General features: G+C 30.1%; 7 protein-coding genes and 1 non-coding gene across 13 annotated transcripts; 6 read left to right on the top strand and 2 right to left on the bottom strand.

Annotated features, from left to right (window-relative positions):
• Nucleotides 1–219: 219 nt before the first annotated feature.
• On the top strand, nucleotides 220–7,084 carry LOC122533097 (E3 ubiquitin-protein ligase KCMF1-like). 3 transcript variants are annotated; one of them, XM_043662483.1, is made up of 8 exons: nucleotides 220–615; nucleotides 2,061–2,228; nucleotides 2,320–2,459; nucleotides 2,547–2,743; nucleotides 3,246–3,420; nucleotides 3,579–3,793; nucleotides 4,142–4,583; nucleotides 4,686–7,084. In XM_043662483.1, exons 1-8 carry the CDS (start codon nucleotides 600–602, stop codon nucleotides 4,866–4,868), a joined length of 1,536 nt encoding a protein of 511 aa, XP_043518418.1. In that variant the 5' UTR covers nucleotides 220–599; the 3' UTR covers nucleotides 4,869–7,084. The 3 variants fall into 3 exon arrangements, with proteins under 3 accessions (XP_043518418.1, XP_043518419.1, XP_043518417.1); XM_043662484.1 differs by having other exon boundaries at nucleotides 221–615; nucleotides 3,330–3,420; XM_043662482.1 differs by having other exon boundaries at nucleotides 222–615; nucleotides 3,228–3,420.
• A 4,171-nt stretch (nucleotides 7,085–11,255) lies between these two features.
• LOC122533102 (ribose-5-phosphate isomerase) lies at nucleotides 11,256–27,288 on the top strand. Of its 2 annotated transcripts, XM_043662495.1 has the most exons (7): nucleotides 11,257–11,456; nucleotides 11,552–11,612; nucleotides 11,923–12,038; nucleotides 12,115–12,248; nucleotides 12,318–12,459; nucleotides 12,538–12,645; nucleotides 27,173–27,288. In XM_043662495.1, exons 1-7 carry the CDS (start codon nucleotides 11,322–11,324, stop codon nucleotides 27,182–27,184), a joined length of 708 nt encoding a protein of 235 aa, XP_043518430.1. In that variant the 5' UTR covers nucleotides 11,257–11,321; the 3' UTR covers nucleotides 27,185–27,288. The 2 variants fall into 2 exon arrangements, with proteins under 2 accessions (XP_043518429.1, XP_043518430.1); XM_043662494.1 differs by lacking the exon at nucleotides 27,173–27,288 and having other exon boundaries at nucleotides 11,256–11,456; nucleotides 12,538–13,150.
• Nucleotides 13,321–13,393, bottom strand: Trnak-uuu. Its single transcript has one exon. It is a non-coding gene; the product is annotated as a tRNA-Lys (tRNA).
• Nucleotides 14,953–16,751, top strand: LOC122533105. Its single transcript, XM_043662498.1, has 4 exons — nucleotides 14,953–15,119; nucleotides 16,016–16,093; nucleotides 16,171–16,249; nucleotides 16,466–16,751. Exons 1-4 carry the CDS (start codon nucleotides 15,114–15,116, stop codon nucleotides 16,705–16,707), a joined length of 405 nt encoding a protein of 134 aa, XP_043518433.1. The 5' UTR covers nucleotides 14,953–15,113; the 3' UTR covers nucleotides 16,708–16,751.
• On the bottom strand, nucleotides 16,915–18,844 carry LOC122533101 (TNF receptor-associated factor 2-like). 2 transcript variants are annotated; one of them, XM_043662492.1, is made up of 5 exons: nucleotides 18,537–18,844; nucleotides 18,309–18,431; nucleotides 18,014–18,235; nucleotides 17,602–17,846; nucleotides 16,915–17,526 (listed from the first exon to the last, which is right to left on the bottom strand). In XM_043662492.1, exons 1-5 carry the CDS (start codon nucleotides 18,619–18,621, stop codon nucleotides 17,272–17,274), a joined length of 930 nt encoding a protein of 309 aa, XP_043518427.1. In that variant the 5' UTR covers nucleotides 18,622–18,844; the 3' UTR covers nucleotides 16,915–17,271. The 2 variants fall into 2 exon arrangements, with proteins under 2 accessions (XP_043518427.1, XP_043518428.1); XM_043662493.1 differs by having other exon boundaries at nucleotides 18,309–18,413.
• LOC122533100 (nucleoporin Nup43) lies at nucleotides 19,240–20,922 on the top strand. Its single transcript, XM_043662490.1, has 7 exons — nucleotides 19,240–19,442; nucleotides 19,556–19,660; nucleotides 19,727–19,851; nucleotides 19,922–20,046; nucleotides 20,130–20,281; nucleotides 20,351–20,597; nucleotides 20,680–20,922. The coding sequence occupies exons 1-7, from the start codon at nucleotides 19,329–19,331 to the stop codon at nucleotides 20,850–20,852; spliced, it is 1,041 nt and encodes a 346-aa protein (XP_043518425.1). The 5' UTR covers nucleotides 19,240–19,328; the 3' UTR covers nucleotides 20,853–20,922.
• LOC122533093 (putative pre-mRNA-splicing factor ATP-dependent RNA helicase PRP1) lies at nucleotides 21,073–26,175 on the top strand. 2 transcript variants are annotated; one of them, XR_006307643.1, is made up of 10 exons: nucleotides 21,073–21,218; nucleotides 21,797–22,152; nucleotides 22,532–23,226; nucleotides 23,297–23,527; nucleotides 23,604–23,823; nucleotides 23,980–24,102; nucleotides 24,178–24,368; nucleotides 24,449–24,611; nucleotides 24,727–24,994; nucleotides 25,105–26,175. XR_006307643.1 is itself a non-coding variant. In XM_043662472.1 (9 exons), exons 1-9 carry the CDS (start codon nucleotides 21,169–21,171, stop codon nucleotides 24,852–24,854), a joined length of 2,157 nt encoding a protein of 718 aa, XP_043518407.1. In that variant the 5' UTR covers nucleotides 21,073–21,168; the 3' UTR covers nucleotides 24,855–26,175. The 2 variants fall into 2 exon arrangements, 1 of the variants encoding a protein (XP_043518407.1); XM_043662472.1 differs by having other exon boundaries at nucleotides 24,727–26,175.
• LOC122533104 (grpE protein homolog 1, mitochondrial) lies at nucleotides 26,268–27,794 on the top strand. Its single transcript, XM_043662497.1, has 4 exons — nucleotides 26,268–26,513; nucleotides 26,874–27,288; nucleotides 27,367–27,450; nucleotides 27,524–27,794. Exons 1-4 carry the CDS (start codon nucleotides 26,410–26,412, stop codon nucleotides 27,629–27,631), a joined length of 711 nt encoding a protein of 236 aa, XP_043518432.1. The 5' UTR covers nucleotides 26,268–26,409; the 3' UTR covers nucleotides 27,632–27,794.
• Nucleotides 27,795–27,880: the final 86 nt, after the last annotated feature.

Raw genomic sequence — 27,880 nt, 5'->3', positions numbered from 1 at the left:
CTTTAAATAGAGTACAGGCGCAAATCTTTAGTTTGCACATAACAATTGTTATGAAGTGAATTGAAATAATTTATAATTTGATATAAGGCTATATAAATTATCGTATATACGCTCTAGTCGATACCAATAACATTCTGTAAAGAATAGGAGAATTCTCAAATATAATATATTTAATCAATTCACTTTTTGCATATATGCTTTTTATTTTGCCATGTTATGTTCACAAGAGAGTTTATTGAAGAAATAATCAAATGAAATTGATCTGCTTTGTAAAAAATAAAGTGATCCAGTTTGCGATATTTGAATTTCCCTCGTGTGTTTGTTAGAAATGTGGCAACGTTGCAGTGACAGAGACCCTGCCCGCAACGTTCTCCGGGAGCGTAGGTCTAGTGTGACGTCACGGTAGCCTAGTTGGGTTAGGTTTTACGCTGGAAATTCTAACGAAAAATTTTTTGTTTGACGATTAATGTTTTCCCCATTGTATCTGCCGCATTGAGCGACGTGAAGAGCTAACGCAGTGGCGAGCAGTAATCGTATTTCGTAAACTGTTCGATCGCGAGACTTCGCGCTATCGGCGTATATGAGATTTTAAACGGAAAATGAATCGACATGACGGTACGTACGTGTGCGCTGTTTCTGACTAGCAAGTCAGCCTTCACTTCACATGCGAAATTTGGTTTATGTTGATGGCAAAATTTTTCAATCATGGGGTATTTGGGAGTATGCATAAAAAATTTGTGTAGACTCATCGTCGAGATTACGAAATCGAGAATGCGTGAGATTTTTCCTGAGATATTTCTTGTAAGCTCTGTATCAAAGGGTCTAATGTCAGAGGCCAGATGGCAGCACTTATAAAAAATTTACTCCAATTTCTTTGGGTTTATAATGCTCTTTGATGATTGTACTAAATCTTTTTGCAATGTCATCATCTTTTCCCATTTTAATTATGTGAAATGAACAAAACGCAGGAGGAACATTTCCTATTCGTATCTCAAGATGCACTCTGCCAAATAATTTCTTTGAAATTGCTTTTCTTGTTCAATTCCCTTCTCTTTCTTGCAATGTTAAATCTGTAAAACATATTGAAACATGTTTCTCTTATCCTATATCTTTAAATTAGTCATTTTTCTCACTTTTCCTATCTTTTGTATTTGTATTTTTAAATAATGAATTGTTTATTGTATTCTAGTATCATATCTAGTATTATATTAACATCACACAATATAATTGCACTCAGTTTTTAAGTTGAATTGTCATTTTATTATAAAGTAAAAAGTGGTCATTGTTCAGTACGTAAATAAATTTAGCACATATACTCTTTCTTATTTACTTAACGCATGTTACATAATTGAAACTAGAAATATTGTATTTCAAAGCTTGAAAATGTTATTGTCGACTATTAATACATATATATATCTTAATTTTTATATCATTAAAATAAAAGAGAAATTACATTTAGTTTATTGTATCTTTTAAATTATGTATGTATATGTGTGTGTATGTATGTATGTATGTATGTATGTATGTATGTATGTATGTATGTATGTATGTATGTATGTATGATTTGTAATATTTAATAATAAGAGATAAATAGGAAAATGCATTAAATAAAAAAAAGATGTATTTTTTATTATATTCATAAAGAATATTTTTTACATAGCAAAAGCAGATTTAAAAATGCACATAATTATAAAAAAATTATATATGAATCATGTGTATATAGCATTATTTCAATATAATTTTATTATTTTATTTATTTATGGTTATGTACGGCTTCAGTATTGAATTTAATAAATTATTTAGTTACTTAAATTAGGTTTTTTTACTTTAAAAACTATATATATTTGAAACAGATTTAAGTAATCTACATCTTTAATAGATGTAGTACAAGGTTATTATATGTATATGTAGATATCAAATATATATATAAATTGTATTTTTTCTTTAAAGTTCCTTGTATGAATGTTTTTTTCTTCACATGTTATGTATTTGATACTAATAATAAATCTAATTTTGAAAATACTACTTATATATGTATATATAATAATTATTTATTTTAGGGGTAAGTTGTGACGCCTGCTTAAAGGGGAATTTTCGGGGTCGTAGATATAAGTGCCTCGTATGCTACGATTATGATTTGTGTGCCAACTGTTATGACGGAGGTGCCAGTACAACACGTCACCACAGTGATCATCCTATGCAGTGTATACTTACTAGATCTGAGTTTGGTAAGTTAATTATTAAATTCTATGGAAAATTATTGTTTTGAATATAATATAATAACTATAGAAATTAATTTTTTAATTTAATATTTTCTAGAATTATATTATGGTGGAGAAGCAGTAAGTGTAGAACAACCACAATCTTTAACTTGTCCTTACTGTACAAGAATGGGTTTCACTGAGGCTACACTACAAGAACATGTTGCTGCAGATCATTCAGACACTTCTTTTGAAGTTGTATGTATACTATAATATATATAAGTATTTATCATACATTATCTTTTGTATCAGATAAAGATTTGTAAATTGCAAATTTTGTTATAGGTTTGCCCAGTATGTGCATCTGTCCCAGGAGGAGATCCTAATAATGTGACTGATGATTTTGCGGGTCATTTAAGTTTGGAGCATCGTAGCGGGCCAAGAGATTTGATCTCTTTTCTAGATGAACCAACTTCAAGTCGATATACTGGTAGACGGATAACACATGCTACTAGAGTTGTTGGTGGATCACGGCCTCGCAGGTATGTATATTTAATATCTGCTTTAGATTAAATAATTGTAAAAAAATTTTATAATATTCATTATAATATTGTAAGTATTATATTCATGAAAGCTTAGAAACTATTTTTTACTAAAAGTAAATATGATTTGTGTTTAAGTACTAATTTATTAATCTATCTATTAATTTATTTTTTAAAAATTCTATTAATATTGATTATCACGAATTGCATTGATATATCAATTTTGGAATATGTTTGATTGCATGTATTTTGTTAAGCATCATTTTTCATTTGTTCTATAACATTAACATTATTGTTTATCAATCATTATCATTATTTCTTTATTGAAATACAGTATAATAGTTTTGATAGCATATTATGCACAAAAGATGCACAAAGATTTTATTTTCAAAGTGGCTAAAAAGAACGCTAAACAGGATTTCAGCTTCAGTTCATCATCATTTCATCTTAGATAATGTTCATTGGCGTGTCATTGGACCTGCAGGTCCAATATGCATTTCAGTTCGTCTGGAGGATTGAGTCCGAGTAGTCGAGAAGGTATAGATCCAATTACAGAGTTACTTTCTCAATTATCCGGTGTTCGTAGAAGTGGTGGAGGAACTGGTCAGAGTTCATCAGCACCATCGCAATTACAACAATTGCAAATGCAGCTACAGCTGGAGCGACAACAAGTTAGAGTATGTATAATTTAATAATGATACAAAAAATTTCTAACTCGGAAGATCTGAAATTATAATAAATAAAAGTGGATTAGAATTTGTACTTTTTAAATATAGATATAAATATAAATGTTATTGAATTATAAATACATGATACAATAGAAGTATCTTTTCAGGCTGCTAGACAACAATTGGAACGATTACCTAGGAGACAGACTCAGGTTCTTGGCTCTGCAAGTTGTGGAGGAATTATTAGTGGAAGTGGTCATTCTACTACTATGACCAGTGTGGTAGCAAATAGTACGATTAGTAATAATAATACAACTAATGTGGCGAACCCGTCCGGCGTATCATCTACTAGTTCACAGAACTATATGTTTTTATTGCCAAAGTATGTGTTATGTATTAGTATTTGTTCATATAATAACCTATCTAAAAGTGTTCTATCTAACGTATCTAAAATATGATTAAGATATTGACATTTCTTATGTGCTGATTTTTAAGTATTTTTATAAATACATTTTTGCGTGACACACACATGCACGCATACAGTCTTTTGTTTAAAACATGCAAAACTGCATGTCATGATCAGTGCGTAGGATGCCAAAAGTTATATTTTAAGATGGTTCCTTGAAACGAATATAGTTTTTCAAAGGACAGTAACCTTGTGTTTATATATATATTTTTTTAGAGTGTTATATTTATAATTAATAACACGTGTGCACTTCTCGTTTTATAGATGTATTACCAGTTCTCTCTCCGACTCACAATTGCAAAATATTGAACGTGAAAGTGCAAATAGAAGTCTCTTTACGTGCGAACTTATTCTTGGAACACTTTCTAAAACATTGCCGGAGTTAACACAGGAACAATCTGTAACGCAAACACCAGTATCAAGTGCAACTACTGCTACAAGCAGTCCCGAAACACCAAATGCTAACTCTTCCACAGTTTCTACGAAGAAATTAAATGTAACTCAAGAGGCAAAAAGGGATCAAACAATGAATAAACATGTAACGCAAACATCTACGCAACAATCACATACTGTTCAAACTACTACTGCTGGGAGTGTGGGGACGGGTCTTCAGAGTCAAGGATTGCCCCCAAATTCTAATAACCTCGCGTTACAAAATACACCTATGGTTCAAACACTGATGCACAGCGTATTACCTGAGTCACTGGTAAGTATATGAAAAATTTAACTTTGAAATTTGAGAAATTTTAACTTTTTTATTAGAGAATTGTAACGAATATAATTTAGTATCTGTAATTTCGTTATACAGGTATTGCAGGAACCACTGTCATTACCATATAGTAGAACTATCAGAGAACCGATAGTAACCCCAGCACCAGCGTACCTTAGAGGTGGGGTCGGTCCAGTTGGTGTAACAGGTCCTTCACGTAGGAAGCCAGTTAGGGCTGTAGATGGCAGAAACCAATCTACGGAACCACCGCCTCCACACTAACCCTTCCTTAGCCCGTACCCACCCACCCTGATTCTTCACAGGACCCTCTAGCACTAGTCCTAGCACTGTTTAGAACACCTCATCATTATTGTTATTATTATAATATTATATATTAATAATTATTCAAATGCCCTCCTCCTCACCCTCCCTATCTTATCACTTTTCAAAACTCTAATCTCGCCATCTTTTGTCGTTATGTGACATGGAACAAGGGCAAGGGCTGATTCGCCGACACATGCAAATAATGTAAATAACTCACTTCTTGCAGTCATATACACTCCTAGTACACACTCCTCAGCGAGTCTTGCCACGTTCTACATCGATATTATATCCATTTATAATAACTTGATCGAGGATAGAGACGGGCAGGTAAAAATAATAACAATATAATTACATTAGTGTTTTTTTGTTTGGTGGTTATATGGGTTTGTTAGAACAGAATTAGATTGATAAAATACTCAGTTTTGTTTAACATGTAAAATCTCGGAGATGTAGAAACTTTAACAATTCATAAGACGTACTGCCCGTCATACGCACCAGTTTAATTGTGTTTAATTCAAACTGGTTAAATTTTTTTGGTCGTCGTATGTTTGATATATATATATTTTTTTTTTAAATTAGTCTAATGTTATGTATATCTAAAATACAAATATGTTTTATGGGAAAAGGTTTATAAATCTATCTAGGCTGGTCCGTTTACATTTGAAAAATCTTAATCATCAGACAAATATTTTAAAGCGAACACTAGTAACTTTTAATCTACATGTTTTATAAAAAAAATTATAGAAGCGCATGTGTATTAACGTTTTGTTAGAAAAACATAAATTTTAAATAGACAATTATGTAAAATTTGAATCACTTCAGAAAGTTAAATCAGAACCAATGATTCTGGATATTAAATTAGCGGACCATCCCTTAATACGTTATTGTTTATTGCTCAGAATTTAGTATTTTAAAATGGAGGGATTAAACTGGATGCTACATGCTAATCAAACAAATCTAAATTATTTTTTTTTTATCAAAATTAATCGTAATTTACTTAACTTATTTGTTAGAAACTTAATTTTTGTTCCCGTTTCGAATTTTGCATACGTTGCGTCAGCATATTTTAAAAATATTTTCCCTTGAAAAAATCCTTTTTTTTTAAATCATTCATTTCTGTACACATTTCTGTAATCACTCCATTTTACAATGTGAAATGAGATAATATTTGTATGTGTGTTTTGTTTTTTTTTTCTCGATAATAGAAGCTTTATTGATTTGAAATATGTAAGAATTATACAATGTATTGAAGAAAAAATTAGGAATGTTTGTATTACATTTCTTCGAATTTGAATTGAAGTTTACAACATAGTTATTGTTTGTTTTACACAAAAAGTATCTAAAACAATGCATATAGTACATGCGTATGACGCACGCGAATGCATTCAAAACTTGTGAAAATTCTACTAAAAGTAGAATTTGAAGATGCTCTTATAAACGAGCAACAGTTATTTTTCAATTGTTTTTAAATCCTATTTCTCTTTCTTTAATTTTTGCCAAGATTTTCTTGTTAATCAATTTATGTATATTTCATATTGTAATTAATTTCCCCTTGTATTATTTTCTGATATCTTATGTTAATTAATTGTGGGTGTATCTGCAAGATGTGGATGAAAAGGAAGTAAAATTATACATATACATATATACATATAAACTTGTAAAAAGTTATATAAAATATGTAGCGTGTGATTTCATTCTTTTGTCTTGTGCTCTCGCGTGTTCTGGCATTCTCAGTGATAAATTTGAGATCGAATTACTTATAACGTTACAAAATAACCAAAGGTATTGAAAAGACCATACATTTTGTTCTTTTTATTTTCCTGGATCTTTCAGTTTCAATTATAAATCAATATCTTTTTTTAAATATATATATATATCTGCTTCATGCACCTGTTTTTCGAATACTTCTAATAATTTCTCACATTTCCCTGTGATGTCTGAATTGGAAATAAAATATATAAAATAGTAAAGCAACGTTGTAAAAAAAAAAAAAAAAAAAAAAAAATGAAAAGTATACTAATTGCCTTAACGTGAAATGCCTGAGAAGGAAAAAGTTTAGCCTTTTGTGGAATGCGTGGTTAATCAAAAGAATCCTTTGCACGTGATATATTTCAAATAAAAGTGATGGTGTATACTTATCTAAACTGAATAAATATGTGCATATCCAAAAAAAAAAAAACCGTAAAATGCAGATATTAAGTGAGAAATAATGAACATTGCATATATTAATGTGCACATCTCGATGACTGATAAGCTAGTTATTTTTCAAATTTTACACGAATTCATAAGCGTATAATCTCAGAACGAAGCAAGACTCCAAGCACGTTTAATACAAGAACCACAATTACATTAATTAAAAGGAAGAAAAGAAAGAAACAAATAACATGATTTGCTATGTATTAAATAACTTCATATAAAGTCGAAAATTATAACTGCGTGTTTTTTTTTTCTTCTATTCTTGACATTTGAGAACTTATGTTCCCCTTGTTTCCACGTCACTTCGGGATTGTAAAATTTTTTGAATTTTTACACGTCTATTTTACTATTAATATTATTTTATTATGTTTATTGTCATTATGTACTATATGATATAACAGGAAAAGTAATTCCTATACATCTCTCGTTGTCAGAAGAAAAGTTTTGAGGACAATGTAACGCCTGTTCCAACAGTTGAACGCTGTATTAATATCGTTATATTTTTATTGTTAGGATTTTTTTCATGTTTCATTCTAAAATTTCAGCATAATCTTAACAAACAGCTTTTTACATTATATATAAATATATATATATATATATATATATATATATATATATATATATATATATATATACACATATATATATTTATTTGTAAGAACAAAAAGATACCTCGGAGTATCGTCGTGGTTATCACGTTCCTTTTATTTTTTTCTTTTTTCCTTTGAGTAACACACATTAATTGTGTAATTAATTTTTTTTATTAGTAGATATGTGGAAAGAGCGGAAGAAAATTCAGATAATTTATTGTAGAAAATTTTGAAATTGAACATCTTTGAAAAGAAATTTTGATGGTTTCTAAAGATTCTCGACGATTCTCCTGGATATCCTTTTTAGGAAAAAACAAAATAAAATTATTAAAAAATTATTCTTGTGAATGAAGTAACGAGCAGAAAAAAAAAATATTCTTGGGTGGCTTAAACGGTTGTTTTTATCACGTCCTTCATCTATGTCTCGTCGAATATGAAGAAAGAGAAATTTTCTGTGAATTTTCATCGAAACCTTTACGCCCGACGAATTAACAAAAAAGAAAAGAAAGAAAGAGAAAAAGAAAGAAGTAGAGGATGAGAAGATTTTGTCAAAATAGATTTCTTGTTCAGTCAAAACGTAGTCAGTGTCTACAGCGAATTTCATGAAAATTAGAAATTAATAATGGCATTCAAACTCGTTACATTTTTTTGGAGTAAAAGAATAGAAGAAGAAAGACAGAAAAATATGATGGAAGTATGTAAAACGCGTACGACATTTTCCCCTTTTCTATTCAATGAAGAGATTTTCCTTCTAACGAATTTGAAATTTCAATTTATATTCAACTATATTTTACGTATCATTGCCTATCGTATAGATATATTATATACATAATTATATATAAATATACATATATATGTATGCACACACATACATTTACGTAAATGTGTGTATACATCTACGCACGTGTACAATAACGACTAGTTGCGTTTGTGCGTAGTTCTGTGTTGTTTTAGTTGTAATCAATCATACGCATCAAGACACTAAAAGTTATCTAGGCGGCTAAACATAGAAAAGAAATTGCTACAAGCCGAAGACGAAAGTGATTGGAAACGCGAACATACGCAACTTATCGTAGCGGGAAAAAATTAAAAAAAAAATTTAAATTTAATTAAAAATCTCAATAATTTATTGTATTACGCTCTTATTGCGATACTGTTTCTTATCGTTATAATCGATTATTAGTGATTAATAATAATAGGGCTTATATGTAGCTAGTGGCCCAATAACGTGGGAAGGAGTCTGACTGTATATATATATATATATACATATATATACATATATATATATTATTAATATGATAATTTTAACGAAGGGGATGTGTCGTTGACATTAATAACGTTGTATTATTAACGACGCGCGAATCAATTAAAAATCACTCTCAGAAAACTGTACTTCGCTGCTCTAAGAAGCTATCTGATAAAAAAAAAAATGGAAAAAGGTAACAAAAAAAAAAAAAAAAAAAAAGGAATAATAAAAAGAAATAATAGTAAACGTGAGAAAGGAAACTTTCTTTTCTTTTTTATTAAAAATATTCATTACACTATATTTTCCACAGTATTTTTGTACTGTGATATAATACGCGGATATGCACGATCAAGAACATTGCAGCGTTGCCTTCCTCACGTTAGGGTTTTCTTTTCCTTGAAAAAATACTGCAGTAATTATTGTTCAATGAAAAGAATACGATATGGATAGAACAAAAAAAAAAAAAAATAGACAATGTTTTTAATGTCGAATAAACTCAAATCAGAACTAGTTATAAGGTAACTTTGAAATTCCAGTCTGCCATAGGTGAATACGATTAATAACTGCGCATAAATCTTAATTCGTAACTGATTTGATCAAAAAGAAGAAAATAATTGTGTCATGCTTTAAGGCTTTCGTCTTGACCCAAAGCAAAGATTCGAGTAAGAAAAAAAGTTCGAGCATGTTATTTTCTTTGAAACGTTTCTATTACAATATCTCAAGATCGATCGGTATTTTTCATGAAACTTTGACGGGTTTTACTTGTAATCCTAGGCAAAGGAGGAAGTGAGTGGTGTACGGAGGAGAGCATGATAGAAAAAAATTTGTAGGAACTAGCAAAGCGCATATATATGTATGTAACACTAGAAAGAAGAGTGGGTTAAAAACAGTGTAGCGGCTTTTGTGGCCCATCTGAACGATTTTTCTCTTGCACATTATTTTGTTTCACGTGGGGTGAAGGTGGTGTACGGGATAGAAGGGTAGAATCAAAAAAGAAAGTTGATGTAACGAAGCCTCCTACGCAAAGTCCTTTCTAGTTCGTCGGGCAAACGGAGGTAGTGTAAGAATGAACGAGAGAAAAAAATTGTATGTATACATACGCGTGCATGTGTGTGCCTGTACGAGAAGAACGGAAAGAGAGAAAATACGTTTTATCTTTTTCTTTCTTTTTTTCTTTTTTCTTTTTTCGTTAAAATAATTTTTACTTCACGAATTTCTCAATTAAAGGAAAAAAAAAAAAAGAAAAGAAAAACTAGACGTCGATTGTTTTAAAAATAGACATCCACAACCAGGCTGAAGTGAAGTAGAAAAAAAAAAGGGAAGCATAGAAACTACGTCTTCGAACACAGACACTGACCTGCGTTGCAATTAGTATTATTGCAAACTTACCGGAGTTATGAACTTACTGGCACGGCCGCATTAAGCGTGATCCACTGCCTAAGCTAAAGAAATTAATAAATCATGATAAGCATTCATCATGGCTTTATGTATGTATGCTTCAAGACAATGTTCACTCTTCGTTGCGAAAAACAGCAGATTTTCATGCGTGTATCTTCAAAGGACAAAAAATGAAAATAAATGTCCTAGTTGTATTACGCAAGGCTGATCTCTTTGTGATCGGTATAGTATTAGGTACTGCACAGTCGTTGTGCATTTCACAAGATTACCTTAATTCGGCCTTGCTCGTCGATACATGCAGTCAAGGAGCATCCATTTTGTCGAGAAAATCTAGAATCTTTGGTTCTTTTGATTTCGACAAAATTGCTGCCGACGGTGTCGTGTATCAACGTACTTGAATTTTTGCTAAACAATTTTTTCCTAAGCCTGCTAGAATACATACATAATGAAATTACAGCGCGAGGATTGTTCGCGGATTTTTACCTGATTTTTAAAAAAAAATAAAGAAATCGACCGATACACACAAAAAATGTACGGGCGTAATGAACGAAAGTGAAAAAGATGAGAGAGAGAGAGAGAGAGAGAAAGAGCGAACGAGAGAAATTATGATGATAAAACAGAAATATTGTGCGTGACACGTTAAACTCGAAAGTGTTGACGAGTATTACTATTCAAGTAATAATAGAGAATTAAAGTGAAATCTTATACATAATAATTATTAAAATGTAAATTGTGTTTGGTTGTATTTGTGTTATTCGCCTCTGATGCTAAATATAATGGAAATTCGATTAAATTGCATCGTTTATGTTCTTCCTGCGTAATGAAAAATTAATGTACTTCTCTCGATTGTTGTATAACGGAATTTAAATTTTCGCGCCAAATTTGCGGACAGTGTGATTCGATCGTTTCAGCAGTCGTAACCGTAGAATGATTTTGAAAATATGTACATACTAGGTCTGTTTAGCAATACAGTATGCGCGCATGGTGCTTGACAAAAGTTTACGGGTTCGCGCGTTTGCAAATATTCTCAGCTTTTCAAGAATCTTGCCAAAAATGGGACCTCTCGAGAGTGCGAAGAAAGTTGCTGCTTACAAAGCAGTTGATGAATTTGTGAAGGTAATTTCAAAATTGAAAGAATTGCACTGTAATTGCAGGTTATATAAATTCACCGGTATTTCATTGTTTGAATTTTGCGCACTATTGTTTCACAGAATAACAGTGTTATTGGAATTGGTAGTGGCTCTACTATAATATACGCTGTTCACAGGCTTGGTAATAACGTTATCTTTTACTTAATTTTAATTATTCATAATATAATACTCTTATGCTAACACTAACATCTATAGTTAATTAACACTATAGTTAATTAACAGTATAGTTAATTTTTTCATAAAAACGTCATACCGTACCTTTGACCCCATCAGGAGATAAGATTGTACTTGATTTAAATATAATTACAAGTATATTTTAATTCAAAAATTGAAACTTTTATTACTACATAGAAATTTTACTAACATAATAAACAAGAATATTGATATCGTTTTATATAGAAATTAATGTTTGGAAAATTTGTATTTTTCAGTTGAACGTGTAAAGGAAGAAAATCTTAATGTTGTTTGCATTCCTACTTCATTTCAAGCTCGTCAGCTAATATTGAATAATCATCTTATACTGGGTGATTTGGAGACGTATCCTAAAGTAACAAATAATGTTTTATCTATGTTATTTATAAAAATATTTAAATATTTTTACATTATTATTTAAATATTAACAGTTAGATTGTGCAATTGATGGAGCAGATGAAGTCGATTCTGACATGAATCTCATTAAAGGTGGAGGAGGTTGTCTACTTCAAGAAAAGATTGTTGCATCCTGTGCTAATCAATTTGTTATAATAGCCGATTATACGTAAGTGTTGCAAATGAAATGTGTTTGATGTATATGTTTACTTTTATTTACAATATTTAATGATTTTAGGAAGAATTCTCAACAACTTGGTGAACAGTACAAAAAAGGTATTCCTATTGAAGTAATTCCTATGGCATATACTGCCATTCAAAAAAGAATTGAAGATAATTATGGTGGACTTGTACAAGTTAGAATGGCTTTGGCTAAAGCTGTAAATATTTCCTTAATAAACTCTTTTCTATGTCGATAAATATGTATTATACAAATTGTATTATTCATCTTCTTTTAGGGTCCAGTTATAACAGATAATGGTAATTTCATCCTTGATTGGCACTTTCCACCAAGTTTGAGCAATTGGAATAAAATTAACACAGAGATCTCAATGATGCCTGGAGTTGTCGAAACAGGACTTTTTATAAAAATGGCCAAAAAAGTGTTTTTTGGAATGCCCGATGGTAGTGTTAAAGAACAGTCCTAAAATATAATTTAAATATTAGGTTACATGTTTTATAATATTGGTACTATTGACTTAAAGTTTGGACAAAAGGGTTTAAAAAATCCTAGTTTTTCTTATGTGAAATGATAATACATTTTCATACTTGCCATTGATTCACATTTTCATTATAGTCATATATCTTTATGTCATTTTTTCTACAAGTGAATCTTAAAAGAGATTGTGTTCTACAGACTGAGATACTTTTATTTACTTATATTTTAATTTGTGGAAAAACGGAACATTTAAAATACTTAATAAGTACTGACAATGAGTTTTCCGTTTTTATGATCTTTATTTTACATGTGTTATGAATGGTGCTCAAATAATTATATATGTTATTTGTATAATAGTCATTTAATGTAAAATCAAAAGTTAAAGAGATATAAAAATGGAAATTTTTATTTAATATGGTATTTTATTCCTATTTTACAATTCATTATTCCTACATAAAAATTACAAAAATAATTGCTACTACGAATTTATTTTTATTTATTTTTTTGGTTTCGAAATATTTTATGAAGAAGTTTTGATGGAATATTTGTGTATAGATAAAATAAAAATTGTAAAAAATATAGTCGCCCGAACAGGGACTCGAACCCTGGACCCTCAGATTAAAAGTCTGATGCTCTACCGACTGAGCTATCCAGGCACTTGAGAGTTGATCGTTTGTAATCTTTTGATACTGAAATTTACAGTAAAAATTTTTATTCATATATTTCTTAATTATTTTAATTAATTAAATAATGCACCATATATGTAAAAAATTAATTGTTTTATTTTATTTATTTTAGTATAAAATATCATATATAGATTCAATGATTCTTTTTATTAATATTTATTTATTTTTATTCAATCTTAATAAATATATTTCAGCATAAATGTTTTTAACAAAAAGAATATAATGTTTGCTCAAGTAATATTCATACAACGTATAGAGAGTCGTGTGTAAATACGTACCTCTTTATAAACTCTTTCTATTTATAAGCTTTGAACTTGTGATTTACAATATTAAATTGATTATGATCAAACATATATATATGACAATATTAAAATAACGTAGATTTTAAGAGAAAAGCAGAATCTAAATAAAAGTTGGAAAAAAGGTCAAATGTGTTTTGAAGGGAAGAGATATGAAAATTTAATATCAAATTTTATTTATAGATTTTGTTGGACATGTTGATATTATAATAAAAGTAAACAATTCACACACATAACGTGATACATTCACGTATGAATTGTTTAATATTTTTTTCTAAATTTCTAAATTTTTCTATATCCAATAGCGATTTGCGTTCGACGTACAATAAACTAAACAATTGAAATAAAAAAGCTTAAAAATTTGAAATGAAAGAAAGCGAATAAGGGGCAGTTGCTGAGGGTTGAACAACTTTAATGTAACTCAGCGGGTTCTGATGTGCGAACGTTGTAAGTACTTAACCCCGGCTGCTTTTCTTTGATTTACACGAAGTTTCTTATCGGTTAGCTTTTCATAAGCTGCTTCTCACCGTGATTGTTTTATTATGTTTCGATCTTCCGTTTTCAGCCTTTGCATATTTATCAAATACAGTTTGTTCCTTCTTTCGGTGGATATAAGTGGGAGAACGCCACAGGGGATAAAATCATTGAAACCTTTCACAGCTGTTTTCTGGGAACTTACGTTTATTTATACTTATGTTTGTTGTACAGGAAAGAAGTTACTTAATATTAAAGTTAAATACGAAAGAAATAGTTTATTTATTATATTTTGCAAAATATTTGAATGTCTCAGAAGGTTTTGTTTTAGTATATCGCATTGCATATGTATACAATGTCTTACGAAAGCATTTTTTAAATTTCATATAACACACACGATACATACATAAAAACATGAAAACGCGTGAATATTCAAATACTTTCGTAAACCACTATGTATACGATCTTCGTATACGTTATATTGTGCAAATACTTTAATCTTTTACGCATCAGTAGTTATGACGATCGAAGTGCATGATATGAATAAGACGCATGCAAATGCATAATTTCTATGTTTCGTGCACCGTTCGTACTGTGGAATATATCTGAGACTAACCACAATTTTGCGTAAAGAACGTTAAATGGACCGTTCCGTGGACCATTATGAACGGTCATGCGTTCCTCTGGCGCATGTATTTACGTTCTCGAGCGCCACCGAAGGAGGGGGTGGTATTTGAAGAGCTGAAGCGCGATTTCATCCCTCATACGCAGACTTGGCTCCTTCTATGAGTAACAAAGATTTTATCAAGAGACGTATCAAAAGACCATAGGAAGTTCATCAACTAACAAAGTGTAGCATCGTGCTTCTACAAGGATATTTTCTTAAACTAACGACCTTTAGGCTCTAAAAATTCGACATGAAGGTAACTCTTTTAACGTATCTCTATTTTTTAATTAACTGATACTTTGAAACATTTTTTCTTTTTGTGGTTCACTTTAGTTTCCTTTTGTTCAAATGCAATTTTGTGTAAGACAGTTTTATTAATATTACGTACAACGTGTCACAATATATTACTTCTCTATTAAAAATTGCACTTGATAAGGTTTTGTGCGCTTGAACTCTGTAGAAATATTCTCCACGCATGTATTGTAATCATTTTATGTGTACATGAATTATTATATATTATTATATTTATATTAATATTATTGTAACGATAAAAAGTTTCTAATTATTAATTGATAGCATCCTAAAAGATCGCGGCATTTTTTCTAATTTGCTTTTTCGATTAACTGTGTAATTGCATTCGATGTTGCCTGTTATGATCATCAACAGAGAAACTTTAACAAAGATTAAAATTGAATAACGAACGTTTTACCTAGCTGCGAATATTAAATATAATAGTACTTGCAATTATTTTTAATTACATTATCAAACTGATGCAGTCTATCTCATCGGTATATTATGTTGTAAACAAAGTTGAGAGCTTTTTATTTGCATGCACGATGAACGTACCGCTCGAAGGAACGATCGACCGGCTAATATCGTTCGACATTAATTAACCGCAGTTACAAACCTGATTAAAGTCATAAGCAGATTATAACAGTTAACATGTTTGAAAGGTTCACGTGCGATACTTATATAATCAACATGCTTATTGGTAATTACGCGTGGCCCCTATACATAATTATTGAGATTCTCGTTCTGGATATTAACAGTTTTCATTACGGGTTCACTAACGATCGCTGTTATGAAGTGTTCCACGAGTAACAGCTTTTATGTCATTTGAAACATTTATAAATATTCTCCAATTATTTCTAGGCAATCAACAACGTTTGCTGTATTTTCATATTCGTATGCTTAATGAACGTGGCACATTCTGAGGGATCACAGGACAAGGTAAATCATTATCTTAGCAAGCGAACAATGCTAGTAATAAATTATATCGATAATTAATGGATTAAATAAACTATTAGATCGAGCAACAGTTCTTAGACACTTTCACAACAGACGAATTGCAGAAGATCAAAAGACCTTTTTGCAATGCATTCACTGGTAAGGAAAATTTAATTTTCAGTTTGTCGTCGAATATATAAGAACTCATCTCAAAAAAGACTCTCATTGACATGTTTTGTCTTTTTCCAAAAAAATGAGAAAATACCATCTGGCATCTTTAATCTTTCGTCAATACAAATATTTGTCTAAAAAATTAATAAAGGTCGCTTTTGTTACGAGCGCCTCAATTATTTCAAAATAATAAATTGATTCTAGGATGCGGAAGAAAAAGGAATTTCCATGAAAATCCAGTAGAATCTCAGGATATGGGGGCAAGTGGCAGCATTCGACTTCCAATTTTCGTTTACAAGACATTACTGAGGGCAGCAGCTCAAAATATTCGAAACACAATTCAACGTGATATAAATGATTATCAGACAGGAATCCCACAGGTTTATTTATCTGGCAAAATACCTCTTCATAAGAGATTCGACATGCCGTCAACATCCTTAAATTAACTCGATTGTTCGAATCTATGGATGATACGAATTATTTGCGAAAAGAAATATTCAAAATGTGTGAATTTTGTTTTCTTTCCTCATTCTCCTCGCTCCATTCAAATGAGGAATTTATTTAAACAATACAAGATACAGTCTAATTCATTAACAACTAAACTTTTCTTTTACATAATTACTTGTACATTTAATGAAACCTGAATAAAGTTAATTGTAGATTAATGTTGTCTAAAAGGATTATTTCGTGTATGCCTGTCGTATATAAGTATCTAAACACCTGATTACACAATTTGATTAAATCGTATTTTCAACATTGTATAAGAGAAAAACCATTAATTTTTTACTTCTTGCCATAACTTTGATCAAGTCCTCTGTTAAATTAAAAAAAAAAATATATTTATTCATATCATTCAAAATTTACGTATGTCCGTGATAAACAGCTGAAATTTCACTCAGCTCGAAAACTAGATTAAACGAAGTTTGAAACATATTTTATACATCTGCAATAATTTGAAAGTATGTTTATGCATCTTTAGTTTAACTGGACATTTTTAGAATAATGATTATCTAAAAATAAACTGTCAGTTTGATAGTGATACTTCCATTCCAAAGATATCTGGCGCTTCTCGATGGATAATCGATCGCAACCGGCAACTTAACGAAAAAGATCTGCCGCGGAATGCTTAATCCAACACATTCTGGATTATCTGGTTCTCCAGTTAATTTTGGACGGCCCCAAAAATATTCTGAGCAAAGTGTGGACGGATCCCAGATTCGTGATCTACGACCTTGTCGCGATTGCTCCGATGAATGATCTAAAATCTAAAAGTGACGATCGTTTTAACGTTTTATCGAAATATAAAAATATCCGGAGATAGCTGAAAACGTTTGTTTTACCTCGAGGCGAATCTTGTAGGGAAATGGCCATTTTAGAACAGAATCATGACGACCACGAGTCAATCCGACGCTTATGAAAACTGTGCCGTCCGGAAAATATCGCGGCGTTACTTTGATGTACATGGCATATCCATTCTGGCCTACGTAAAATGTCGGGCTGCGTAGGGAACGAGCGGTTTTCCAATCGACAAGTTTTTCGTTGAAACGTTTTATTTGCCAGTAATAAAAGAAAAGGTTCGCAGACTCTAAGACATATTAAGACATCATGAAAATTTTTATGACTTCTCCTTTTTCAATCTATTGGAAACGACATATTGTGTCAACGCAATATTTGATTTGTAATTTTTTCTCTTCAGTCAAATGGTGTAATCTATTACTAAGTCTCAGCAAAATCTTTAATTCCTGTACAAACCATTTAATAATGAAGTTCTTTGAAGCGTATTGTTAAAATTATCGATTTCAGACTGTCTTGGAGATAATGCATCGCTTTTATCTTCGTCATAATTATCGTATAATTTTGCCAATTTTTGCATGTTCCTTTTGTTTTCCAAAATTACATTCAATAACGTTTTGATTTCTTCCAGTTCTTTAGTCAGATTCTTTTCTAAAGCCTGCAGTTTCTCATCGAGCGTTTCTAAATATTGATGAATCCAATAATGAGAAATACTATGAATAATTGGAAAAAAAATTTGAAATGATTTTCTTACTAGCATTGCAAGCTCCAGTAAGTACTCTCGAGACACTGGCACGTGCGCTTGCAACCAATTCTTCTGTAGCGATTTTGCAAGTTGCATATTGCGTTTCCGTGACATCTTCGTCATTTGCAATGACTTTTTAATTTTTAATAAAACTTCGTTTACACTCTTTAATATTTTATTTATCGATACACAAGTAATTTTAATATATTAATCTTAGATCTTCTTATTAATACTTACATAGCTTCGAATCGTTTGTATTGCTTGCATCACAAGTTAAGTAGAGCGTATTCAGATACAGGAACAACAAAACTATCGATGACATCTTGGGGAGTGATTCGTTCTAAGATCATTCAAATTTATTCACTTAAATAAAAACGTCGCAACTTCCGGAAACTTGTAAAAATAGATTTAATAGCATCTCCAGATAAACATATCAGAATTCTTCAAAAATTTAAGAATCGCACGATGATAGTTCATTTGAAATAATTTACGTTTCAATGGGTAAGGTATACATCTAGTTCACAACCTGATCGCTACGTAACTGTCTTCCATATCTCCCATGAATTATAAAATATAGGTGAATCCCTACCTCTTTTGTGATCAACTTCCCTATTATATTATTCTTATTCTTCTCAAATAAATTACGTAATTTACATATGCGTAAAAGTTATTGCTAACATTTGATTAGCTTTCTTTTTTTGAATAATTTTAAATCTAAGAATTTCTCTATAACTACATAATATTCAAATTATGAAATATTTTACTTTTCTTAAATAATGAACTTTTACATAATGAATAAAATAATTGCTTTTAACTATGTAAAATAACTAAAACAATTAAAATAATTTCTTCTCCATATATTTATTTATTAAGTAAAAGAACAAAATATTACATGCGAATTTATTTTCAAAAATCACGCTTAACGCGTTTGGCACGTTTTTTGACAGTCGCGTTGAACGCGCGTCCATGTAAACGTTGATCTTTGTTTCTATCGCTTTTATTCCAAATTAAACCGTATTTCGTAACAAAATGAGTGAAAATGTACAAGGAACATTTGTATCGGAGAAAATTTCTAAAATCAGATGGAAACATGAAGATTTTGAAGATGCCACTAATTTTATAACCGGTAGTTGGGACAACCCGGTAAGGTTATCTTCAATACACCTAACCTATCTTCGTATACATAGATTATGTACGATTCTTATATTAAATTATGTTAATCATTTATAGTATTATAATTTTTTATTGTATAATAGGTCAATAAAGTAACACATTGGATATTTCAAACGAACGATGATGGTGAATCTTATCCGGCAGTTGTATCATCTTATGCGATTCTTGGCGACGTAACTGAAATAAAGGTATTTATTTATTTAACCAAAAATATTCTGGACCATTCTTTTAACAATATTTTCATATTTTTCTAGTTTATTTCGAAAGATTTTTTCGTGTTATCCACATCCATAGGTACTGTTAGATTATTACAGATCCATGAAAATCCATATTCTCAGTTTAAGGAACACATGTCATGGGAATTTATACATAAATTTGAGTGAGTTTTATTAATTAAGATGTATTTTTCAGATACAGTGTACATTTGATTGATCTTTTTTTTTTAATAGTAATACAAATGATTATGCATCTTGTACTGGACTCTCTACGTTCGAACAAGACATAGTTTCAGTGGGTGAAGATGGAAGAATTAATCTCCTAACAGCTGGGCAGAAGCAGCCAGTTAGATCTATTAGTACTATAACATTTTATTCTCTGTGTACAGTGTTTATTTTATGTATTGATTTTACATGGAAATAACTAAATTTTTTGTTTTAGATGATGCGGACAGTTGTTCTATATATTGTATTGATTTCTTAAGACATAATGAAATACTTACAGGAAATTTAAGGGGACATATGAAAGTATGGGATTTAAGAAATGATCAAGATCTTCCTGCTACAACGTTCATGCTTTCTGACCAATCAAAAGTATAACTTCTTTAATTTTATTCCTAAGAAATTGTTTATATATTTCAAAATCAAGATAAACTTTTATAGACAGAAGCTACAAGTATTGCTCATCATCCAACTCAGAGACATATTGTTGTGGCTGGTGGTGGTGATGGCAGCTTAACAGTCTGGGATTTAAGGCATAATACATATCCAATGTCTCAGCTCAATGCTCATGCTAAAGCTGTAAGTGAAATACTTTTTCATCCTGATAGACCTGAAAATCTATTCACTTGCTCGGCAAGCGGTGAATTATGGCATTGGAATAATACTCAACATTCCAAACTAAGTTTAGGTATGTTTCAAAATATATAAATTTTATTGTACATTAATAATTTATTATACATTAATAATTTATTTATTTTTTTTTTTCTTAGATCCTACAAATACACATTGGTTAAATACAATTGGTACAAATGGTAAAGTTAATGTAACGTCGCTTTGTAATGCTATGCACAAGCCAATAAATAGTATTGATATTGATAGATCAACATTACTTTTTGGATGTGATAATGAAGCAATATATGTTGTTAGGAATATAACTGTTTAATGACTGTATTATCCTAATTATATTTTTTCTAATTGTAATATACCAAAAATAAATATCTTTTTTATCTTAAGTTTATTTATTTCTGGATAGTTCATTAGATTATTTTCACCTTTACATAAATTTAAATTTACCCGCGTTCCAGGTACGTTTTTGTTCTATAATTACACATTTTACGATACTCGTAGCTCCATCTATCGTTGTTTTTTGTAATCATGTTTACAGGAAGCTTTAGCCTGTTAGTTTGCCATTTTGTGACGCCTTGTGTGGAAGTTCGTAAACAGATTTTGCTTTGCTTGCTTGCGAAGGGATAAGAATTATGTCAAAACGGAGAATCGAGGTTGTGGATCCGTATGTTAAACGGAAGGCGTGAGTATTCCAATTTTTAATTGTATCTTTAATTATAAATGCTAACGAATTCTTGAGATATCTTGCCATGTGCATTGTTACAAGTTTTTGTAATTCTGTCGCGCATCTCGAACAAATCTCATTTCCTGAAAACAAGCTATGCAAAATACGATTGATTTGTTGAGCAATAATATAATAAAAAGATTGTGCAAATGTATTGTATAAATGTAATTTGAATTTATGAAATAGTTCTTTTTTATTGCTGTTGACTTGTTTAGTCAACTCATTTATAAAAGGTTCTCAACTGGATTTAATTTTCCACTAGTACGTTGTATATTAATATTTATAAGAAGTTGTACAAAGAATGTACAATTCTGCAGTATGTTGGAAATACACGTGTTATAAATAATTATGAATGTACAAGCGAATTTTCAAGTGATCTTAAACATTATTTGTTTTCTATTTAATTCGTTTCTATAACCAACAAAGTGTTCTCAACTTTCGTTATTTTATGTCATTGTTATACATGTATTATTTCGTTATTATGTGATTAAAGTAATTTTCAAGTATATCATTATAATTTACATATTGTTTCATAGAGATGGCTCAGCTACATCTAATAGCACAACTACACCTTCGGCAGCACCAAAAAATCAAGTTCAGCTGAATCCTTACACTAGCCTACCTTATACTCCAAGATATCATGAATTTTATAAAAAAAGAATCACATTACCTGTATTTGAGTACCGTACTGATTTTATGAGGTTATTAGCACAACATCAGTGTATTGTACTTGTTGGAGAAACAGGTTCTGGTAAAACAACACAAATACCACAATGGTGTGTAGAATATTCAAGGCGTATTGGCAACAAAGGTGTTGCTTGTACTCAACCAAGAAGAGTAGCTGCTATGTCCGTTGCACAAAGAGTCTCAGAAGAAATGGATGTGGCATTAGGTATATTCTTTTAATTTTAATTTGTATCTTTTTAACATGTTTGCTATAACTGTCACATATCTGTGATACATCGATTTTCATTGAAATTTTAAAGTCACACACATGTGACAGCAGTTAGTTTTTATGTTTTCTTTGAATAAAAAAATAAATAAAAACGAATAAAATTACTCGTATGGTTTACAGTCCCATTGAAAAACTAGATTTATATACTTATTTATTATTTTAATACCATCTGAATAATTCTGCAATACATTTTGCAGAAATTTAAAATATAAGTAATAGGTCGTGGTTGGAATCTCTTCTCTACGATAAGCAAACGTGTTAAACTAAAAGTTATGTTATATTTATATAATGTTTTCATAATAATTTTTTTAAACAGGTCAAGAAGTGGGATATAGTATTCGTTTTGAAGATTGTAGTTCTCCAAAAACTATATTAAAGTACATGACTGATGGTATGCTGTTACGTGAAGGCATGTCAGATCCCATGCTTGATGCCTATCAAGTGATATTATTAGATGAAGCTCATGAAAGAACTTTAGCCACAGACTTGCTTATGGGTGTGTTAAAGGAAGTGATTAAACAGAGACCAGATTTGAAACTTGTGATTATGAGTGCAACTTTAGATGCTGGAAAATTTCAACAGTATTTTGATAATGCACCCTTAATGAATGTACCTGGCAGAACTCATCCTGTTGAAATTTTTTATACACCTGAACCTGAAAGGGATTACTTAGAGGCTGCTATCAGGACAGTTATTCAAATTCATATGTGTGAAGAAGTAGCAGGAGATTTACTTCTCTTTTTGACGGGTCAAGAGGAAATTGAGGAAGCTTGTAAAAGAATCAAAAGAGAAATGGATAATTTAGGTCCAGAAGTAGGTGAACTTAAGTGTATACCACTCTATTCCACACTGCCCCCAAATCTTCAGCAAAGAATCTTTGAGCCAGCACCACCTACAAAACCTAATGGTGCTATTGGTAGAAAAGTTGTAGTTTCAACAAATATTGCAGAAACATCGTTAACTATCGACGGTGTTGTCTTTGTGATAGACCCAGGATTTGCGAAGCAAAAGGTATTAGATCATTCTTATTCTTCTTTTATCTACATTTGATTTTGTTAACTTTTGATATATTATTTAACAGGTATATAACCCTAGAATTCGTGTAGAATCTCTTCTTGTATCACCTATAAGTAAAGCTTCTGCTCAGCAAAGAGCTGGTAGAGCTGGTCGTACAAGACCCGGAAAATGTTTTAGATTGTACACAGAAAAGGCATATAAAAATGAGATGCAAGATAATACGTATCCTGAAATCTTAAGATCTAATCTTGGTAGTGTTGTATTGCAGTTGAAAAAACTTGGCATTGATGATTTGGTATATTGTTGATTTCTCAGGAAAACAATTTATTTGTTAATTAAATATTTCTTTTCATAAATATTTTTCGCTATAGGTGCATTTCGATTTTATGGATCCACCTGCACCAGAAACCCTTATGAGGGCTTTAGAACTTCTTAATTATTTGGCTGCTTTAGACGATGATGGAAATCTCACAGATTTGGGTGCTGTGATGGCAGAATTTCCATTAGATCCTCAGTTAGCAAAAATGCTTATTGCATCCTGCAATCATAATTGCAGTAATGAAATATTGAGCATTACTGCTATGTTGTCAGGTACAGTATTATTAAGAACATTTCTTTTTATCACATTATTAGGCCCATATATCTCTTGGAAATATAGTAATTTTAATATGATAAAAAGCGAAAGTTACTAAGTCAGGATCATGGTAAGGTAACGTGGTTTTAAATTGATGATTGATATTGTATTAGTCCCACAGTGTTTTGTGAGGCCAAATGAATCAAAAAAAGCTGCGGATGATGCTAAAATGCGATTTGCACATATCGACGGAGATCATCTAACGTTATTGAACGTGTATCATGCTTTTAAACAAAGTAAGTGTCTACGACTTTTCAAAGACTATATTATTCGTCAAATTACAAATTTTTACTTATTTATTTTTCTTATAGATTTTGAAGACCCACAATGGTGTTACGATAACTTTGTCAATTACCGATCTTTAAAAAGTGGAGATAATGTTAGGCAACAACTAAGTAGAATAATGGATAGATTTTGTTTGAAACGTACTTCCACAGACTTCACATCAAAAGATTATTATATCAATATTAGAAAAGCTCTTGTGAATGGTTTCTTTATGCAGGTAAATATAACTGAGAATAATTTTAATAGCAAAAAAATTTTCTTGTATACATAATACTACTTTCTTTTTACATATATTAGGTTGCTCATTTAGAAAGGACTGGTCATTATTTGACTATTAAAGATAATCAAATTGTACAACTTCATCCAAGCAGTTGTTTGGATCATAAACCCGAATGGGTAATTTATAACGAGTTCGTGCTTACGACCAAAAATTATATCAGAACAGTTACAGATATTAAACGTAAGTTACATTTTTATTGAATACATTTTATTTATATAAAATTTATTGAATTTATTGAATATAAAAAAGAAATATAAATATGCATATATTATAAATATTATTGTATATTTTATAGCTGATTGGTTGCTTAAAATCGCACCACAATATTACGATTTACAAAACTTTCCACAATGTGAAGCAAAAAGACAATTGGAAGTAATTCAAGCGAAATTAGATTCAAAACAATATCAGGAAGGATTCTAACCTCTATATATTTTAGTTATCTTTGAAAATGGTGTCAAACGATTGATAAAGTGTGGTCGATCTGTTTTCGGCATTGCGTCAGACATACAATTCTTTCAAACATAAAGAAAAAACACTGATTAAATATTGTGAAACAAGAGGTAGTTGTCTACTCTGTATTTTTACTTAAAATATATAAAAAAAAGACAAATGTTAATGAAAATATTTATAATTTTGTACAAGCTTTAGTGAAACTTGTACATTTTTTTAGGCTCACGTGCCGATAAAAATTTGAATGTTTGTAGACTTCGTTTTATCTTCATGATAAAAACAAATGATCTTTAATCTGATAGAAGGTATGCAGAAGGCATAGTTGATTAACAAATGATTTATTTATGTACATTAAAGAAAAATTTAGTGATTAAGTAAGTTTATCACTAGGATTTGTTGATCGACGTTTGCACACTCAAAATGTAATACTAGATACAAAAAATAGATTAATTTTTGTATTAAATGTTGAATAAGTATGCCAGATAAGATGTACACAATGCTTATTACTGATAATCGAAGGACAATTTATATAACTTTCGACACAAATTATATCTGTTTGCTGTTTTTTCTCAAGATCGAATGGTATTGTTTTATGTATTGCATATTTCACTTTTTTCAAGTACACACATTCGAAAGTACTAAATATTTATTCAAATTAAAATTTGCAGATATCATGCAATGTTCTTTTCTGTTTGTAATCAATGTAGTTGCACTATAATAATTTTATACAATGATAAATGAAAAGTATTTCTAACTTATAGCAAGACAGCTATAAAAGAATGAAAATGCAATCGTAAATTATATTATAAAGAAATCTTTTTAAAAGTGTATGTGATATGTTTGAAAAGAATCAAATTTATCCTTATTTATGAATGCTAGCATAATATATAAATTGCAACGCCCACTGTAAGGAATTAACTTACAGTGTTATAAGTTAATATCTACAGGACAAAAAACAAATTAAGCTTAATTATTATTCAAATAACAAATTCTTAATGCTATCCGGGTTAGGATATCGCATGCGTCAAATGAAATTGGAAATTTTTTAGCTTATTTTAGAATTGAAAGTTTCTAAATAGTTCGATATACGCTACAAAATTCTTTTTCCCAAACAAGATATAATATTACTGTTTAAAAAATCTCTTGCTTGTTTAACATGTTAAATATTAGTTTCAGTTTTTGTAAATAAAAGATACGCAGGTATTAAAAGAAGATAGAATCATAAAAGTTATGATCGCGAAGTTTTCATTGTATTGTATCACTTCATTCCAATAAAATATTAAAAATACGATTCAATTGTAATAATTGTTATAACGAACGAATTTAATTTTCAATCTTAAAATCTATGCAAACTTAATGGGCATTTATAATTAGAAGTTTGATATCACGTTTTACGTAACATTGAAATATTTAACGATTAAAGTCTTTTATCGCGATTCTTATTACGTTACAAGAAATGTTTGAGAACCACTGAGAAAAGCACGAGGATCGTTGTATTGCTGTATTTCATCATTTACCGATTTTTATGAAATTAAGAACTATGGCATCGTTCGTGGTACCGGTTGCAGCAAGATTCGCTCGTGTCTCAATTGATAGTTTGCACAATATAAATAAAAATATATTACTTAGGTAAGATTCTTTGTAGTTCGTTGTATTATTAACACATACGACTCATTGAACTTACATTGCAACATACATATAGAGGTTAGATTACTAGATAATGTTTATTTATTACTTTATTATTACAAATATTTTTTAAACGAAACTGTAATATATTTAATAAAGATGATCGTATATTTTTTAAAGCTGTCAGAGATTTAAATGAAACCTTGTATAATTAACTAATTATGTTACTGGTAAAAGAATTAAACAATTTTTTTATGATGTAAGATATGTTAATAAATGAACATTATAAATACGTATTAATAATATTCTTTTTGAAGGAGAGAAAAAGAATGGTGCCTTAAAAACGTTTTTCATAATTTGAAGGTTAACCCAACTATCACATGTTTCTTGGCAAAGGCAAGAGTTTAGTACAATTACTGAAGAACAAAAATCAGAAACTGGAGCACCTCCAGAATTCACAGAAAATGAAAAGAAATTGAAAGCAGATATTGAACTTCTCAATAAGGAGTTAATAGATCTGAAAAGTCATAAAAATGACTTGGAAGATAAATACAAAAGAGCACTTGCCGATGGAGAGAATCTTAGAGTTAGACTAATTAAACAAATTGAAGATGCAAAAATATTTGGTATCCAAGGATTTTGTAAGGATCTGTTAGAAGTAGCAGACATTTTAGGCAAAGCAACAGAAAGTGTCCCAAAGAATGAATTAACAGATAAAAATCCGCATTTGAAAACATTATATGAAGGCTTGAAGATGACAGAGGCACAGCTACATAAAGTAAATAAGAAAATATACAAATGTTTTCATATAACTGTTATATCTCATAAATTATTTCTTTGAAACATATTTGTATAGGTGTTTAGGAAACATGGTTTAGTTTCGCTAAATCCTCTGAATGAGAAGTTTGACCCTAATCAACATGAAGCATTATTTCAACAGGTAAGATTTTGGTATTTTATTTATATGGGTTGTTTTGTATTAAGTTAATAACGAGAAGCATATTTTTATGTAGGAAGTTGAGGGTAAAGAACCAGGAACAGTTGTAGTTGTATCTAAATTGGGTTACAAATTACATGAACGAGTAGTAAGACCAGCATTAGTTGGTGTTGCCAAAGGATAGTTCATGGTTGTTAATTAAAAGGGGATTAGATGTAATCTCATAAGAGGTATCCATGAATGGAATATTGGCACATATGTATTGTAATTAAAATTTTAATGTAATACAGCAAAGTATAAATATTACATTATTGATTTAAAAAAACAAGAACAAATTTTATGAAAAATAAAATTGTTATTATTTTATTATATTTAAAAGAAAGTGTGATAATTTGAATTTTTGTTTCTTTGATAAATAGATCCGTATGTATGT

Source organism: Frieseomelitta varia, unplaced genomic scaffold (assembly GCF_011392965.1).
Source record: "Frieseomelitta varia isolate USP_RPSP 00005682 unplaced genomic scaffold, Fvar_1.2 scaffold_493, whole genome shotgun sequence".
Taxonomy (NCBI): Eukaryota; Metazoa; Arthropoda; class Insecta; order Hymenoptera; family Apidae; genus Frieseomelitta; species Frieseomelitta varia.
The sequence above is the reverse complement of the archived record's forward strand: the minus strand, read 5'-3'. Positions and strand labels throughout refer to the sequence as shown.